The sequence below is a fragment of the Salvia hispanica genome, chromosome 5, assembly GCF_023119035.1.
Source record: "Salvia hispanica cultivar TCC Black 2014 chromosome 5, UniMelb_Shisp_WGS_1.0, whole genome shotgun sequence".
In the NCBI taxonomy this organism is placed as follows: Eukaryota; Viridiplantae; Streptophyta; class Magnoliopsida; order Lamiales; family Lamiaceae; genus Salvia; species Salvia hispanica.
In genome coordinates this window covers 37,661,314-37,678,798 of record NC_062969.1, presented here as the reverse complement: position 1 = coordinate 37,678,798, position 17,485 = coordinate 37,661,314, and the positions used below count along the sequence as shown (strand labels likewise).

At 38.0% G+C, this 17,485-nt stretch overlaps 4 protein-coding genes across 6 annotated transcripts; 3 read left to right on the top strand and 1 right to left on the bottom strand.

Annotated features, from left to right (window-relative positions):
- Positions 1-2,198: 2,198 nt before the first annotated feature.
- Positions 2,199-3,727, bottom strand: LOC125189975. The gene is made up of 3 exons (XM_048087183.1): positions 3,017-3,727; positions 2,553-2,771; positions 2,199-2,447 (listed from the first exon to the last, which is right to left on the bottom strand). Exons 1-3 carry the CDS (start codon positions 3,725-3,727, stop codon positions 2,199-2,201), a joined length of 1,179 nt encoding a protein of 392 aa, XP_047943140.1.
- A 3,477-nt stretch (positions 3,728-7,204) lies between these two features.
- On the top strand, positions 7,205-10,861 carry LOC125186772 (fumarylacetoacetase). Its single transcript, XM_048083216.1, has 14 exons — positions 7,205-7,494; positions 8,006-8,084; positions 8,275-8,333; positions 8,422-8,546; positions 8,622-8,696; positions 9,121-9,196; positions 9,325-9,424; positions 9,498-9,557; positions 9,726-9,796; positions 9,879-9,941; positions 10,118-10,182; positions 10,277-10,373; positions 10,458-10,583; positions 10,662-10,861. The coding sequence occupies exons 1-14, from the start codon at positions 7,291-7,293 to the stop codon at positions 10,722-10,724; spliced, it is 1,263 nt and encodes a 420-aa protein (XP_047939173.1). The 5' UTR covers positions 7,205-7,290; the 3' UTR covers positions 10,725-10,861.
- Positions 10,862-11,624: 763 nt separating this feature from the next.
- LOC125189044 (BAG family molecular chaperone regulator 5, mitochondrial) lies at positions 11,625-12,926 on the top strand. The gene is made up of 2 exons (XM_048086213.1): positions 11,625-12,016; positions 12,463-12,926. The coding sequence occupies exons 1-2, from the start codon at positions 11,702-11,704 to the stop codon at positions 12,805-12,807; spliced, it is 660 nt and encodes a 219-aa protein (XP_047942170.1). The 5' UTR covers positions 11,625-11,701; the 3' UTR covers positions 12,808-12,926.
- Positions 12,681-16,226, top strand: LOC125189041 (mannan endo-1,4-beta-mannosidase 6-like). 3 transcript variants are annotated; one of them, XM_048086207.1, is made up of 6 exons: positions 12,681-12,817; positions 13,930-14,380; positions 14,542-14,739; positions 14,840-14,962; positions 15,198-15,409; positions 15,525-16,226. In XM_048086207.1, the coding sequence occupies exons 2-6, from the start codon at positions 14,000-14,002 to the stop codon at positions 15,931-15,933; spliced, it is 1,323 nt and encodes a 440-aa protein (XP_047942164.1). In that variant the 5' UTR covers positions 12,681-12,817; positions 13,930-13,999; the 3' UTR covers positions 15,934-16,226. The 3 variants fall into 3 exon arrangements, with proteins under 3 accessions (XP_047942164.1, XP_047942166.1, XP_047942167.1); XM_048086209.1 differs by having other exon boundaries at positions 12,736-12,817; positions 13,888-14,380; XM_048086210.1 differs by lacking the exon at positions 12,681-12,817 and having other exon boundaries at positions 13,914-14,380; positions 15,525-15,739; positions 15,861-15,951.
- Positions 16,227-17,485: the final 1,259 nt, after the last annotated feature.

Genomic DNA, 17,485 nt, shown 5'->3' with positions numbered 1-17,485 from the left:
AATACTAAACTTTCTGAAATATATTCTTTCAGTAGATAGCAATAAAGAATACATTTCGGATTAGATCCTTTCAGTGCTTTACCACATCGGTGTTACTAATCTCTTCTTAGGTAAGAGAGAATTATCACAAACACCACAACCGTACCAATAGGTAGCCAAAGCCTATCTAGGTTGTGAATACGTTTTTCTTCTTACTAGATCTGGCCAAGTCCCCTACTGGAAAACTCATGAGGAGATTCATCGAATTTCCCTAATTGACCTTCTTAGTAAAAAGCCTTAGACTTGTTTATCATATTTCAATAATAAACCATTATATTATATTATTTATTCTCATAATTAGGTAAACAAGTGGACGTGGCGTTTCTTGTATACATGCACAAGCTGACTGTACAAAGGCATGTACGCTCGAAGCATCTTTTAGTATACAAACCCCAACACAAAGAACAACCTAGAAGGCTAGATTAATTGACAGTGACCATTATGAAACCTTTCTGTTGATAGATAAAACCAAGTCCATTATGATATTACTTGCAAAAGTTATGTCATACTCCATACGTCCCTAAAAAGTAGACTAGTTTAACCATTTTGAAACGTCCCCCAAAATTAGACAAAGTTTAAATATGGAAAGTTTTTCAATAAATAATAATCTTACATGTCATTTATAATATGAAACCCACAATCCACTAATAGTCATTTCCCTACCTTTTTCTCTCTCTTTTATTTTTTCCATCTCTCTTTTACTTTACCAATTGCACATTATTAAAAGTTTATCAATTTTTTTGGGGAGGGAGGGAGTATAATTTTGACATTTGAAAAATTGATACTCCCTCCGTCCCAACCTAAGCGACTCGTATTCCTTTTTGGGGTGTCCCAACATACATGACTCATTTCTATTTTTAGTAAAAATTAGGGATTTTAAACATGATTTAGATTAAGTTTAATTAATGCCCTTATTACAATTAGCATTAAAATAATGTATTCCAAAATTTTCTGTACCCAACACTCCAATTCCAAAATCACTTTCTTTTTACGCCTCTCTCTCTTCCCACTCAATCTCTCTTTTCTCTCTAGCCGACTCTTGCAAAAAAAAAAACCCTAGATCTAGCATTTCTCTTTCAAATTCTCACTCAATGGCTTCCGACGAATCTGCTGGTAGTGACGAACCTAACCCATCCGACGACGGGTGGGTTAACCCTCGACGCCCCCTCACTCGCCCTATCTTGTCATATGTCCCTGGATGCTATAAATCTGCTGGCGGTGGCGGTGGCAGTAAAGAATCTCTCACGGTGGTGCAAGGAAAAAGAAAAGCAAGAATTTTCCCCCCTCCCCCTCCCGCCCCCTCGTTGCGCCGGTCGAATATTCCGACGGAGAAGCTCCATGTCCTGATGCCAAACCCACTGCAAAGAAGCCAAGGAGCGATGGTCTCTCCGAATGCGTGACACTACAGGATATCAAAGATCGGTTCCAAGTAATATTGGATCGGGATGCTGCCGCTGCAGCTGCCGCTGCCGAAGCAGACACCGAATCTAATATGGATTCACTTGAGCCTCTTCCTGCTTGGATGATGACTGGTGAAACTTGGGAGGCTTGCAAGGTAGAGGCTGAACGACAGATGAAGGAGGAAGGGATTTTTGGTTTCCACAGCCCTGATTATGATGAGTTGAATTCCTCTAAGGAGATTGAGAAAGTGTAATATTGGTGAGATCTTTCATCTGTTATGGTTCATCTCAACTTGGCTATTGTTAATTATTTTTAGTTTGTGGCAAATTTGTGTTAGTGTTTACTGAATAGTTTGTTGAATCTATGTGTATTGTTGGTGACTTGTGAATTGGATGCTGATTCTATATGAAAGGTTGGTGAGTGTGATATTTTGTTGGTTGTGAATTGTTGGTGATTTTGAATTCTTGGTGTCAGTAAATTGATGTTAAAGCCATGTAAATTGTTGAAGGATTTTGAATCTACGTGAACTGTGTGTGTGGCTGTAATGCATAAACACATTCCTTCATTTTGCATCAAAAGCTTTCTTTACATTAGTTTTTTTTTTTCAAAAGATACACATGCTACTATAGCACTTTTACAAAAGATTGACATGTTGCTACAACAAGCTTACACAAATCACATGTTGCTACAACATCTCTACAAAATATTTCTGCTCAAAAGATTCACATTTTACCAAAATATTTCTGGCCAAAAGATTCTCATATTCCCAAAAGATGCACTGATGTTGCTCCTTGCACAGTAGGTTCCAATCCCAAATCTTGCACAATCCTTTCAATTCCTTCATTATACCCTTGTGCTTCCAAATAAGCAATGCAAGCAACAACTAGCTCCATTGGAACTTCTAAGTTCTGAGGTAGTTGGTCCAACCTTCTAAGAGCACCTTTTCCCATATGGGGAATCTTGTACTTGTTGTGCCCATTGAACTTCATGATCTCAATCATGCATCCCTGTAGAGACATAAAAACATTGTCCAAGGTTATAGGACATAGGTCATGAAATGATTTTTCCACGGCATTCAATAGATCATCCAATGTATTGCATGCAGTTTGCACTTGAAGTGATTGTATTGCTCGAAACCACCCTAAGTCATTCACATTAGTATCGGGTGAGTTAAGGGGTTGTTGCACTAGCTTTATATTGAATCCATTCTGATTTGCAGCAGCAATAAAATCCAAATCATCACCCTTAATGTGTGGCTTTGCATTATCTTGTTGTATGAAGATTTGCTTACTTGCTCCCTCCGGCCATTTTGGCATGATGGCTGGAATAATCTGTGTTGGCATTCAAGTATTGCATTAATTGCATTGAATGCATTCAACTTTTATCAGAAATTGAATGTATAACTTGAATGCATACATTAAAACCATGCATCAAATAAATCTGAACTGTAATCACTTCATTCAATGCATGCAACAAAACATTGGCAGTTTGTGTTTCAGTGATGCACTAAATGAATTGTTATCACTGTAATGCATTAAAATACTGCAGGTATTAAATGCTGATTAGAAGACTATACCTTGTTTATTATATAGTCCTTTGTCACCTCCTTTGTGATGCTTTCGATTGGTTTAGTTTCTATTGTTCCAGCCCTCCTGTTTTTGCTACTCCTCTTTGCTGGAACCCTCTCTATGAAAGGAAATATACCTATCTTACCACCAAACAAAACCTCCCCATTTCTTCCAAACAATGGTCTTGTAACAGCGCACATAAACATGATTTTCGATATAAACTTCTTATTTTGGCATGATCTATGTGGCTCATCCTCTCCCGGTGCTAAATAGAACCTGTGCATACCTTTCGTGATGTAGAACCACTTTTCATCTATGTGGATTGTGTTGTGCATATCTTTGAACTTGATTGTCTTCAAAATCCTATCTAATTCTAAGGCCTCTAATGTGAATCTCATCCTCAACAATTTGTTGGGGCCTGTTAAATCAGGCCTAATAGCTGATGTATGAGATCTAATAAGGCCTGATTTCACCCATCTTCCTACTGTGCTCTTAGTGCAGCTTAATCCAACAGCCAATGTTCTGATACTTCCTCTTTTGGTGTAGTGCAAACTTTTAAGTAAAGTAAGATCAAGATGAACACGTTTGCTACATGGTCTATCCTTCCTACGATTAATTACCTGCATTGTTTTTCCTTCAGCTGCCTGTTTTTTAGCTTCTCTCCAATACCTTGTGCAGGTTGAAGCTGATATGTTAAACTTCTCCCGAGCTTCCTTCATCGTGCCTCACGGTGGCTTACCGTTTGTGTATCTTTCTATGATGAATTGCACAACCTTTTGTTGATGCTCTGAGGAAAAGTTTATGGATGACTGCATTTTGAGTTTTGTGTTGTTGAATGTAAAATCTAGTCAGTCAATGTATATATAGGGAACTAATGGCGCTACTTTTTGTTGACTTTTGAATGAAAATTTTGTATGGCAGCTTGAAAAATGTGGCGCCAGCTTCTATTGTGAATCAAAAATTTCAAATTTCAATTTACCTTTATTCTGATTATTTTAATGGCAGATTTTTAGTGAATTTGAAAAGCCATGTTTTTGTATGGCCAACGTTTGATGTGAATCAACAATTTCAGTTTTTAATTTACATTTGATTTGAATATTTTAATGTATAAACAATTTCAATTTTTAATTTGCATTTGTTTTGATTATTTTAACGTACAAACAATTTCAATTTTTAATTTACATTTAGTTCGATTATTTGAACATCAGTACAGCTAATAAGAGTAGAGCTAAATAAATAATGTTAAAAACAATAAATTATTCTATCCATTTTAAATTCAAAAATAAAAATACATCACATCACTTAATCTACTTTATTAGCAACCTCTTTTACACCACTAAACAACACTACCTAAATTCCTGTGCCCAAAAGAAGTGGGTCGCTTAGATTGGGACGGAGGGAGTATAAAACTTCATTTCTCACTAGAGACACGAAGGCAATGTGTATAGTACATAGCTTAGAGCATACATAGGTTCTTTATTCGGATTGTTGCTTATTGTACAATACATTTTCTTAATCATTGTAAAAATCAACCTATTAACAGAGGTGACGAGCGTATTAAAATAATAAAATAAGTGTAAAGTCTATGAATTAATTAATACTAGTATATTAATAAAATAATTACTACTCCTTCCGTTCAATAAGAATATGCACGCTTTCCTTTTTAGTTCGTCCCACAAAAATATGCACATTCTAATTTTGGAAACTCTTTTCTCTCTAGTGAAGTGAGATCCATCTGAACTAACAATATTTTAATTACTTTTTATTTCTATTTTCTCTTATTTTACCAATTGTGCATTAAAAACTCATATCCAATAAAAAAAATTGCACACTTCACTGAAGACTCCATGTAAGAATACAATAATAAATCTTGTCAACAATCAGGGGAACCTCCGTTAAACTTTGGAGTGATACAATATAGTTGATATGACCACGGGTGCTAGGCAACATGAGTTCTCCCGTCCATGCGGGTTGTGGGTAGATCAAGGTCCAAGAATGAGACATAAGGCACGCCAAGGAGCCAACATGAATGGATGGAAGTCTAAGAGTTAGACAAAAGAGGAAGTCTCATATTTGAGGACAAATCGATCAAAAGAAGGAGGGGATGATGTGAATCCAGGTATTCAACATCATAGATTACCACGACATCGAGGGCATGGGTTGATTGAGGTCCGAGAAGAAGCTGGAGACATGGCAAGGAGCCAAGCTGGATTTGGAGTCTGATTCAAACTAGAATTTTCCTATGAAGATAAAGTCCAAATGCTCTCCTCAGACCACCTTGTCTCTAGTGTCGAAAGAGCTTCGTGTGAGTACCTTGCACGCCTCAATCGGAGCCCGGGTGAGAAAGTTGTGATCGTTTTACAAAACTTGCACAGTCCAAAAAGAAACGCGCGACCCAGACGATTTTCAAGGAGAAAACGCCCGACCCGAGCCTTTTTAGCAGTTTTTGGTTTCGATTCTAGAGAGTTTGCCCGACCCGAGCATTTATAAGAAGGAAAACGCCCGACTCGGGCATTTTGTGTGAGTTGCGTTTTTGAACTTTTTTTGCCTCTTTTATTTAGCACTTTTAACCTTTAGTATAAATACCCATGTCTAGGGTTTTTGCCATTAGACTTTGAACATTATTTAAGAACAAAGATTCAAATTTGAGCACCCATCTTCATCATTGAAGATTTTTCTAAAATCCCTTGTGGTTGCACTTTATCTATTATTGGGCTTAGATTATTTGTTAAGGTATGCTTGCTAGTTCTTGTGTTGCAAGTTGGTGGAGCCATTAGGTTGTTGTTTGTGAAAGTAGCCATTGGGTTCGAATCCAGTGGAGGGGGCAGATCTTGCTGCAATGAGCTTGGGTTCGAATCTCACTGTTGTCGTGTAGTTGCTTCCATCTCTCAGGCACATGTGTGAGGCCTTGGGAGATGGGCTTCTGGCAGCTAGTGGGTTAAGGCCTCCCCCTTAACAGGCTACTGTGTACCCTGATTTAACCCCCTCACATAGTAGCCATTGGGTTATCTTTCTTGAGCTTTATCTAAATCATAACATTTATCTTCTTTTCCATCTTTTTTATCCTATTTCTTGTTTGGGTTATTCAGTAGTTTTGCAAGAACAAATCCGGACACATGTTTCTTGAATCAATAAGATTCATATTAATAGTACTCCCTAATGGCATAAACCTCAAGTGATAACTTAGATAAAAATAATATAGACTTAATTTAGCACATGCTTTGTTGGACTGAATAAACTTGTTTAACTATTTATTCCTTAATATATTAAATCATATACATTTTTTATTAATAAATTAAAAATAATTCGTACATATCTACGCGAAATACTGGTTAGAGAAGCAGTGTTTTACTAATTACTCAATCATACGCATTGTCAATCATACTGGTCAAAGTGGCGGTACTATGTTATCATACTCTTGTGATAGGAGGGAGTATTATTTATTTAGGGAATTCATAAATATGAGAGAGAAATGGCAAAGAAATGACTCGTTCTTTCTATTACATATAAATTATTTTATAAAAAAAATGTGACATCTTTTGTGAGTAGTTCATATTAATAAACATTACTTATAATTTATTCTATAATAATTTGTTATTTTTATAACATAGCAAAACAATGACTCGTTTAATATTGAGAATCAAAATTGGGGACTACCTTTAGTGCTTTGAATTACTCCTTAAGTTTGGGTGTTAGGTAGAACAAAAGGTGGGCATTCATCGACGCGAATCGTAAATGTACTAACTTACTACTACTCTCGATGATTATGACTTATGGATTAGGTTCGAGTATAATGAATTAAAGATTGAACTAGGAGTACTTATTGTGGCGGCCGCGGAAGGGGAGGGATTATATAAACTAGTCTAGTGCATGAGAAAATGGCGAGACAGCCGCCTCTAATGCCAACTTGGATCACCTAATACTTTCCCTACTCCACTCCTCACAAACATAAAATATGATGGTCAGTCCCTTATTTATGTTTGTGAGAGATGAAGTAGGAAATGGAGTAGGAAAAATAGTAGATGATCCGAACGGTCCCCGTCGTAAAGGCCCGGCGAACAATTGTTTCGCACGTCGCGCTGCTATAGGAATAAAATGAAAATAAAATATGGAGTGAGACAATTAAAAAAGTGGATTAGAGTATGGACACGTGTTCGACTCCATTTTCGGCCTACGTTTCCTACAAAGCAACCCATAACCTTTCACTCTCGCGTCCTCGCTCTCTCTTTTCTCCTCTCCTCTCCAGCGCACTTGCCTTGCTCCTGACAACAAGTTGTTGGAAATGGTGCTTAAGTCATTCATTGAAGTCCACCCTGACTCGCACTTCCCGATTCAGAACCTTCCCTACGGCGTCTTCAAGCGCGAAACGGCTTCCGATCCCAGACCGGCCGTTGCCATAGGAGACTATGTGCTCGATCTCTCCGTCCTTGCGTCGGCCGGTCTCTTCCACGGCCCGCTTCTCAGCAACTCTGACTGCTTCAATCAGGTCTCTTTTGCTCCCCACTTTTTGTTTTACCTTTCAATTCGAACCTTGGAGATTGCGAAGCATGCTAATTTTGTGCATTTTGAGTTGAACTTTTGTGCTGTGGCAACCACACGTTTACTCTACGCCCGAATTTTGTGTATTGGCGCCTAATCACGCACCCGGTGTGAGGGGTTACATCACCAAAGAAGCTACTAGAGCATAAGGGAATCTAGTTAAAATTGAGAAACATATTTACACGAGTAACTCTCGAATTTAACTAAAGCACCTTTTCTGGTTTGAATTCATTTTTTGACATAATTCTGGGTGGTATAGCTAGATGCCGGAGAAGTGAAGGAGTAGTAGGCCAATGGCCTAAGATATTATAATAGTAGTAATTCCTAAAAAATAGTACAGATGAAATTGTTTCTCAATGAACTCCCTCCTGAACTTTGTGAAATAAATTATGGAGTACTACTACTATTGTGGAAAAAAAATATGAAAAATTCTGAGCAATGTTAAATCACATTTACAGCCTAATCTCAACAAATTCTTGGAATTGGGGCGTCCTGCGTGGACTGAAGCTCGTACGACACTGCAAAAGCTATTGTCAGGTTGGCTGCTCAAATTGATGCCTAGGCATCCTATTTCTGTATTCATGAACATGAAAGTAAACTTACAGCATATGCTTACATGATCCTGCTAATAATGATTTTTATTTGTGTTTTGTGAGATAAATAAACCTCTCATTATTCATACTCTCCTTATAGTCATAATTTCCTTATGCGCTTGCTCACATTGCAGCTGAAGAGTCAATATTGCGTGATAAATCTAGTTTGAGGGAGAAAGCACTTGTGCCTATGGTACTTTGTCCATATAGTTTTGGATTTGCATGATCTATCCAACTGTTATATTTTGGCATTTGACATTTGATCCTTGTTGATGCGACAGAGCCAGGTCCAAATGCTTCTTCCCATTGCAATAGGGGATTACTCGGACTTCTTTGCATCTAAACATCACGCATATAACTGCGGGGTTATGTTTCGAGGGCCAGAAAATGCAATCAACCCTAACTGGTATGCAATTTATAATTTCGTAAAGATGAATAATCTCCTGTTTTTATGTTCCTCTAATGGCTTCATATATTTCAGGTTTCACATCCCTATTGCTTATCATGGACGTGCATCATCTATTGTCATCTCTGGCACTGATATAATAAGACCAAGGTTGCGAAAAGAGAAATCCTTACGAGTTTTTCAAATCCCTTATGTTGGTTGGGAAAGCTGAATCTTAATTGTTTAGCATAATTATTCCTCAGGGGAATGTAATGTGCTCAAATTATAATGACTAATAACGTTCTATAGCTGAAACTCATAAATTTTCGATGGATATTGTGCTACTAAAATAATAGTTCTATCTCTAAGTGCCTCCATAGTCTTGTAGGCAGTGTAATGTTATTTTTATTTAGTGCTTGCAGTTAGGTATAATAAGGGCATTAAAACATCAATTGAACGGGAAAATTGTCTGATATGTTCTTGTAGTCCCTATTAGTAAATTAGATACTTGGAAACCATGTTGACTTAAGTCCTTTCCTGTGATAATGTGTTGTACATTGTGTAACTTGAAAACCTCCTTCTTTGTTTAATCCAGAGGGCAGGGCCATCCAGCTGGAAATTCTCTTCCGTATTTTGGACCTTCTCGCAAGTTGGATTTTGAACTGGAAATGGTAAGGTATTTGATACCGATAGGCTAACTTATTTTGGGTTAAAAACTTAAAATAGCATATGTGTTTCAGACTGTATCTGCTAGATATACTTACCATATCTCAAGGATGCTTGTTTGAGATGTGTTTAGGCTACTGTAGTTGGTCCTGGAAATGAGTTGGGGAAACCTGTTGATGTCAATGAAGCTGCAAACCATATATTCGGACTTGTCTTGATGAATGACTGGAGTGGTATGAGCAGAGACTTCTATCATATCAATTCATGCAAAAATATGTGACTCACTTATGATGCTGCTTTTGACAGCTAGAGACATTCAGGCATGGGAGTATGTGCCTCTTGGTCCTTTTCTGGGCAAAAGCTTCGGTAATAAACCATTCTCATTGCCATGGTGAATCATAACTAGAATGTTGTCAAAATTTTATTGCCAATAATTGTAAATAATCTATATTCTATTCTTTCAATATCATCAATATTCTGAGGAAACTTCCAGTCAGCAGAAGCTTACTTTTTTATTTTTTGGATCCTCTGCAGCCACGACTCTATCCCCGTGGATTGTGACCCTAGATGCTCTGGAACAGTTTGCCTTAGATGCTCCACAGCAAGTACATATAATTCCTGATTCTTACAGCAATGGTTGCCTGGTCTTTTCATGCATGTAATTATTTGCACGTGTCTTAATTGCAGAATCCCACTCCCTTGCCCTATCTTGCGGAGAAGAAATCCCAAAACTATGATATCTCCTTGCAGGTGTTTGTCTGTTTTATATAACTCTGCAAAAGATACTTCATCTTCTCTATCCTTCACACAGACACACACATGCTGATAAGCATCAATGATAAACTCTTGTCGCCCCTATCTTCTCATGTTTATGAAACCCTTTATATTTGCTTGAATAAAAAGAAATTTGGCCTTGCCGCTGCCAGGTCTCCATTGTACCAGCTGGACAGAAAGATGCACATGTCCTTACCAGAAGCAACTTCAGACACCTGTATGAAGTTATCGGCCTTTTTTTAGTTTTTGATGATCTCTTTGACTTGATCATCTGGAGTTTTTGTGAATCCAAATCTGTTCTGGTGGTGCAGATATTGGACGATAACTCAGCAACTTGCCCATCAGACTATCAACGGTTGCAACTTAAGGCCTGGCGACCTCCTTGGAACTGGAACTATTAGTGGACCGGTAAGATATTATCATTACTGGCCTTGAATGCACTTTAGCTACTTGTTTCTTTGCTGGCTACTTATGATGTTTGTTCATATGCAGGAACCTGATTCTTATGGGTGCTTACTAGAGCTATCCTGGAATGGACAAAAACCATTATCTTTCGGTGGAACTAGTCGTACTTTTCTGGAAGACGGAGATGAAGTCATTTTCACTGGCTACTGCAAGGTTAAGTTTCTTTAAATATTTGCTTTCTCTCTGCTGCGTGGCTTTGTACCAACAAGAACTTGTCTGATTCGATTGCAGGGTGATGGTTATAATGTTGGCTTTGGAACATGCTCCGGGAAGATTCTTCCTTCGCTACCTTAAGAACTGCTTCAGTTTTCGGCTGTATCTGCTTCAGATTGTACTTGATTGTTCTCTGAAACTGTATCAGTAGTGAATATGAAACGGGCAAATAATTGGATATTCCCCACTGAGTATGCAAAATAGAGAAGTTCTATTCATTGTTTTTGGCTTCATTGCTTTATGCCGTTACCTAATCTGACTTTTTCAAAAAATGAGTAAGCGGCTTTTCATCAATACTGGGTTCACTCGTTATTGAATTTTGTAAAACGAAGCAAAATTCATATTTTCTCAAACTTCCCATTTTTTAGGATGACGTCTTTGTATTGCCCTTTCATTTGCAATTTTTGCGGCATTTTCATATGCATGCATTCGTTAAAACCCGTTCCTTTATTAATACTTATTTGGGCACTTGAAAACAAACTCAACTTTTGCAGATGTTTTGTTTTTTTGAAAGGGGATGGATATGATTGATTTTGAATTTTGATCCAAGCGGGAGTGCAATAACTTACTGTTTCATATATAAAAATTGAAGGATCAAATTTTGAAGAAATATGAGAACAAATTAAAAAACTAAAATAGTTTAAAGGTAATTGCAAACACAATCTCTATGTGGTTAATGCTCTAGACATGCTATATATATAAATTTATGGAGTAATTGCAATACTATAGATAGAAAATAGAAATGGTTTATGATCCCTATTAATCTCTAAAATGAACTCTTAAAAAATAGTGCTTAAAATATTAAAGATCCAATTATTTTGTTTGTTAATTAAGTCTGCAATAAATGCATTTGCAACTATAGTAGCAACAGTGGCTCAATAATAAAGCAATAATTTAGAAAAGAATAATTATATATATAGTGAGATAAAGCCAAACATTGGTCCCCCAAATAACGGGCAGTGGTGAATAGCCGAAGCCGTAATAGGCGCCAAGATAAACTTTTAGAAACGTCTACATTCCGCAACCTCACTTTCCTTTTTCATTCTCTGCTCCTCAAAATGAAGTCCTCCTCCCGCACCCACCGTTTCTTTTCTTCCACCGCCGCCGCCACCGCCACCACTGTTGTTTATAGTACTAAGAATGACAGCTCTGCGCCTGAGCCTGACTCCACAATTACCGGAATCCCTATCGCCCCCTCCCAGCCGACTTCGCAACCTATCCCGATAACTGTTCACCTCCCTCCTCATCCCCAATCCGCCGCGGCTGTTAAGATACAGGCGGCCTTCAGATCTCACGTGGTTCGCTCTCTCGTCAGGAAGATCTCCGCCATCAATTATGAAGCCAATCACTGGCAGAAACTCATCCAACGCCAGGCATGATCTCCGAATTTCAATACTTCCGATCGCAATTATTTATGCTAAATCACTACAAATTCTCGATCGCGCTGTGTAATCACCACTCATAAAAATATGCTAGATCGCTCGAGCTCATCTCCTTTTCAAATTTCAATCCGTTGAGTGATCAATTTAACCTGTTTTTCTTTGCTATGGATTAACCGTAGATGATATTATTAATTTTTATAATTTGTTCGCATTCGTCCAAATTTTGCCTAATTTAATGCTTGTGCACTTGAATGATTACTAGATGCATGAATTCTATGCTTTTACCTCAGTCAAATTTAGACCCCACAAACACTCTTTAAGTCAAATTTTACCAGTCAGCACCGACATTTTTGCTCACCTTCTGAATCTCTGATTATCATTTGTGTTAGTTAGTAGTACTTATTAGATTACATCTCATGTTTATATGAGTCTGGCAGGAGACGGTTGATGCTGTGCGTAGCAGTGCGCTGGAGAAGATTAAGATCAATGAGGCATTAATGGGCCTGTTATTCAGGCTCGATGCAGTGCCTGGACTCGATCCTAATGTGAGAGAGCTGAGGAGGCATGTGAGCCGCAAGATTGTGGGGTTGCAGGAGATACTCGATGCGGTTTCAGATAGTCGAGTTGAGCAATGGGACGGACATTTGAGGGAGTGGGATGAGATTGTTGCAGGGCTTGAACAGGAGGCTTGCAAAGATGTAGGAGGTGGCCACGAAATGGAGAGGTTCTGTGCGGAGAATTTGGGCTTCCAGTGCCTCCAAAGATTCCTCCGCGACCAATAACCTTAATTAGGTACACTCACATACTATTATACATCTGAACTTAATCTGTATACATAAACTAAATAATGTTACTCGTAATATCCCTTGCTCTTATATCTGAATTGTTGCTTCCCTCCCCATCTAACTCTCTCATTTACTGCAACGCGTCTTATTTGGATCTCTATATGACTCATCGCCAAAGGAAAGAACCAACCACAAATGTAGGGAACAATTAAATGGATAACATACCTTGATGCATCATCTGCTGTTGTGCCATCTGCTCACATTTATTCGTGTTTCATTTCATGTTACATGTTATGGTCAGGAGTGAAGTAACAAAGTAATGCAAGATTTAAATGCTATAGTATAAAGAGACTACATGTGCCAAGATAAAGGTCTTGCAAAGTCACTTTGTTGTCAAGCTTGCATCTAATGGATTGCTGGTAGTATTTGTTTCCTTTTGGTTAAGTCCTGTTGTATCGGTGGATCTCGAATCACTATGGCATATGCATTTTTGTTTTATTTAATGTGAACGATGATTTGATTTCAATAGCAATTTATTGACATTGCACTACTCTACCATCCAAATTAAAATAGTCGCTGGTAGGTATGAGGCCAAAAAGCAAAGGGTTGTGGTAGTTGAAGTTCAGGCAGAAAACGTCACCGATTCATGGTAATACAACCCAGGTGTTTCCATCAGAGTAGATGATCTAACCAAATACTCGTGCTCCTGCAATTTGGGACATCTTTTACGAAACCGACAAATACAGTTGACAATTGAATTTCAAGAGTGGCATTATCAAATTTATTAATGAAGCAAAAATGAAAAAATGAGTCCTATTTGATAATATATCTTAAACACTGTAATAAAAGTAGTATTCATATTTTATGAAGATAAATTACGGCGGTCAAATTCGCACTTAGCTATTCGCGTGGTTTGATTAAAGAAATTGAAGTCGGTGACGACGATGTATGGGTTATTCTAATCGTCCTTGTTAGTTAAAAGGTTAGCATTAGCAACGGTTTACTACAGAAATTAATATAAGTGTCATCTCAGTCCCAATTATTTTAAATTAAAATCACCTGTACCGGCAATTTCAGAGAATAAAAAATGAAGACGACTTTTAACCGTTAATGGTGCAGTCTTCTCTCCCTTAGCTGAAGCTGACGGTATGGCGCCAAAGTGTAAGTAAATTAGGTATCAACAACCGCTATGGAATCAAAATGGAGGCACCAAAAACTGTACCCGATTCTCGGTACGCTGGGCATCTTCTCTCTTCTCTACCTCAATTTCGATTTCCACTTCCCGGTGGTGGTATGGCGGCTGCCGGAGATGGCATTCGTGGGGGTCAACCGCACCAGATTCGTGCTCCTCCATGACGGGAGGCAGGACGACTTTTATGTGAACGGCTGGAATTCCTACTGGTTGATGCAGGAGAGCGTGCGGGCCCCATCCAGGCGCAGGGTTGCTCAGATGCTCCATCGAGGGGCTCAAATGGGGCTCACCGTTTGCCGCACTTGGGCTTTCAGCGACGGTCCCTCTCCGAATGCTCTTCAGCTCCGCCCTGCCGTCTTTGATCCAACACTCTTCAAGGTTTCATCTTCTTCTTCACTTTTGCCATTAATCAAATCTTAATTCAGTTAGTCAAAACTTCAATTACAGCTTGTTAATCAGTATCATGATTGAATTAGGTCAAAATGTATTATGTATAGAAGGTGAATGATTGAGATGTGATATTTTATTTGGGGTTTCAGGCGTTAGACTATGTATTAGTTGAAGCGAGAAAGCAGGGGATAAGAGTAATCCTGAGCCTTGTGAACAATTTGGATGCATATGGTGGGAAAGCGCAGTATGTGCGTTGGGCAAGAGAAGCTGGAATCAACGTCTCTTCTTCTACTGACTCATTTTTCTCTCATCCAATTATCAAAGGTTACTACAAGGCTTATGTTAAGGTATTCTTCTCTTCAAATCTTTTTCAAGTAAACCTCATTTGAGAAATACATATGGAAGCACATAACATGGAATGCATAATCTTTTATCAACTGTTGTTAGGCAATTTTATCTAGAAAGAATTACTTCACTGGAGTCAAATATTCAGATGAACCATCCATATTTGCCTGGGAACTTATCAACGAGCCTAGATGTGAATCCATGTCCTGCACCTCTGATCTTCAGGTAACGGCGTTTTTTGAAGTATTGGTGCTCTTCCATCTTGGTGGGAATTTAGGCTCATCGTGGTGGTTGATTAAGCAATTATGTGTGTAATGTAATCCATAACAAGCATTTGTTAAAGCGTTTTGACCAGAATAGTTAAGCATCTTTTGCCACTATTGATGTAATCTAGATACCGTTGATCCTCATTTAGCTAATAGCTACACGCCATAGCTTGATTTGGTTATATTCTGCACAGGCTTGGATTGCAGAGATGGCTGCTTTTGTCAAAAGTTTGGACCAAAAACATCTAGTAACCGTTGGACTTGAAGGGTTTTATAGTCTGAACTCAAATGATAGCCACAGAGCAAATCCAGGGAAGTGGGCAGCGATGCTTGGATCAGACTTTGTAAACAATTCTGCCATCAAAGACATAGATTTTGCCTCAGTCCATGCATACCCTCACAGCTGGTTTGTAACTCACACAACCTCTGTCATTTCTGAACTCAATTAAGATGTTTCTTGTAAACCTAAATCTGCAATATAGCCCTCTGAAAATGCAGTATTATTGATTGTAACGTTGTAGGATCCCAGAGGCAGATTTAGAAGCTAAAGTGAAGTACCTTTCAAGATGGGTAGATGCTCATATAAGTGATGGTGAAAATGTGTTGAAGAAGCCGGTTCTTTTCACAGAAGTGGGGGCGCCTTTGAGTAATGAGACTGGAGGAGTACATGACAGAGAAACCATATTGAAGACTGTCTACAACAAAATCTACGAGTCTGCTGAGAAAAGAGAAGCAGGTGCTGGAGTTCTAATTTGGCAGTTGTTGGTTCAAGGAGTTGATGAATACAGAGACAAATTTTCCTTCATAGCGTGGAAGTATCCCTCAACCTATAAACTGATCTTGGAGCAATCATGCAGGCTGAAGAACGTGTCTTCGGAGGTCTATACAAGGAACAAGAAAGATCCATGTTTCAGCCACATGGGCAAATAAAGTTACTGGACTTAGATAAGCCAATATTTTCTCACTTCCAAATTCAATTGATAGAAGTTTTCAGAAAACGTTGAGGCTAATCTATTTGGTGAAGAAGCACAGAGATAATGTGTAAATTTAAAGGTCAGACATTAAATAGTTTGATGGTTGAGAAACAAGAATTTATGTTAATGCTGCTGCTGTAGGACATATATACTTGTACAGAGTACAATCTGTTTTCATTCTTATGCTAGAACTAAGCTTGTAATTGTTCTTTATTTTTTGTACAGACCAGGCAAGTTTTTGGTGATTCAGTTTATGTAGGTTTATTATCATTGTACTCAGAAAACACTAACTATAGCAATGATAAAATTGTTGTCTACTGGGCTGCGATCGAGGCTAACTTTTAGGCCAGTACCAGGCTCGTGCCGTTAAGGATGGGATTAAAATATAGTGGATTTTATAGCACTTGAGGCCACCTTTTTCCACCTACGGCCCCAAAAGTCTTGCAATGATGTTGGGAGGTAAGGGTGATCGAACCGGTGGTCAGTGTCAACCCCTGGTAAGGTTCGAGCCATGGCCACTAGTCATATTTCTGATACTAGTGATATCAAGAAGTAATTTAGCATTTGGGAAACCATGTGCTGGAAAGTTACTGTCAAGAATATAATAAAAGTAACAACTTTACAGCATAGTGATTGATGAAAGGTATGTCAATGTTGAGGTTGCCACTGTATTGAGCATTTCCATTGTTGGGCCTGTGGCCTTTTGGAGCATAAAGGGCAAGCAATAAATGATGGTAACAAAATGTATGGGGGAGAGATATGGATTGGAGAGTGGGCCACTGTAAAACAACAATAGTAGAAGGTTGAATGAGGTTAGCCATTGCTAAAAAAACAGTTGGAACATTAAAATGAGAGCCCTCTTAAATAGATAGGAAGAACGTAGTGCAGGTGCAGGCAAGATCAGCAATTATTGATCTCTTCCTATATGTGGGTTGAAGGGCATGATTCAGGTAAGTATGCTACCCACCTGTATGTGGATTGCACATATACTTATTAATTCAATCATGTTATAATAAATTGTTTTATTAGTTTTTATCTAGTGTCTTGTCAAGAGATCAAAGTATCAAACTGTTTACACACATTGCACACACCACACACTACACACAATTTACGCACACTACTCAATTCCATTCTATTTGTATTCATTACATTAACCAAGCACAAGAATGGAATGAAATCCCCATTTCATTCTCATCTCCATTCCATTCCCTCCTTATTCCATTCCATCATACTAAGAAGCCCCTTAGGCTAGACATAGTTTGTGTATAATATGCATAGTGTGTGTGTGCAATGTGTAGTGTGGATTTTATTAGTAATAATTAAAAATTCTAAAATTTTAGTTTTATTATTAAATTTTAAAATTATAAAATTGAGTGATATTAAATTAAAATATACTAATACTACAATGTTTTATAATTAAAATCTAAAATAAAAAGAAAAGAGAAAAATGAAATGGAATGATCATTACTTAGTTAAATGGAAAGAATAGCTATTCCCATGAGAAATAT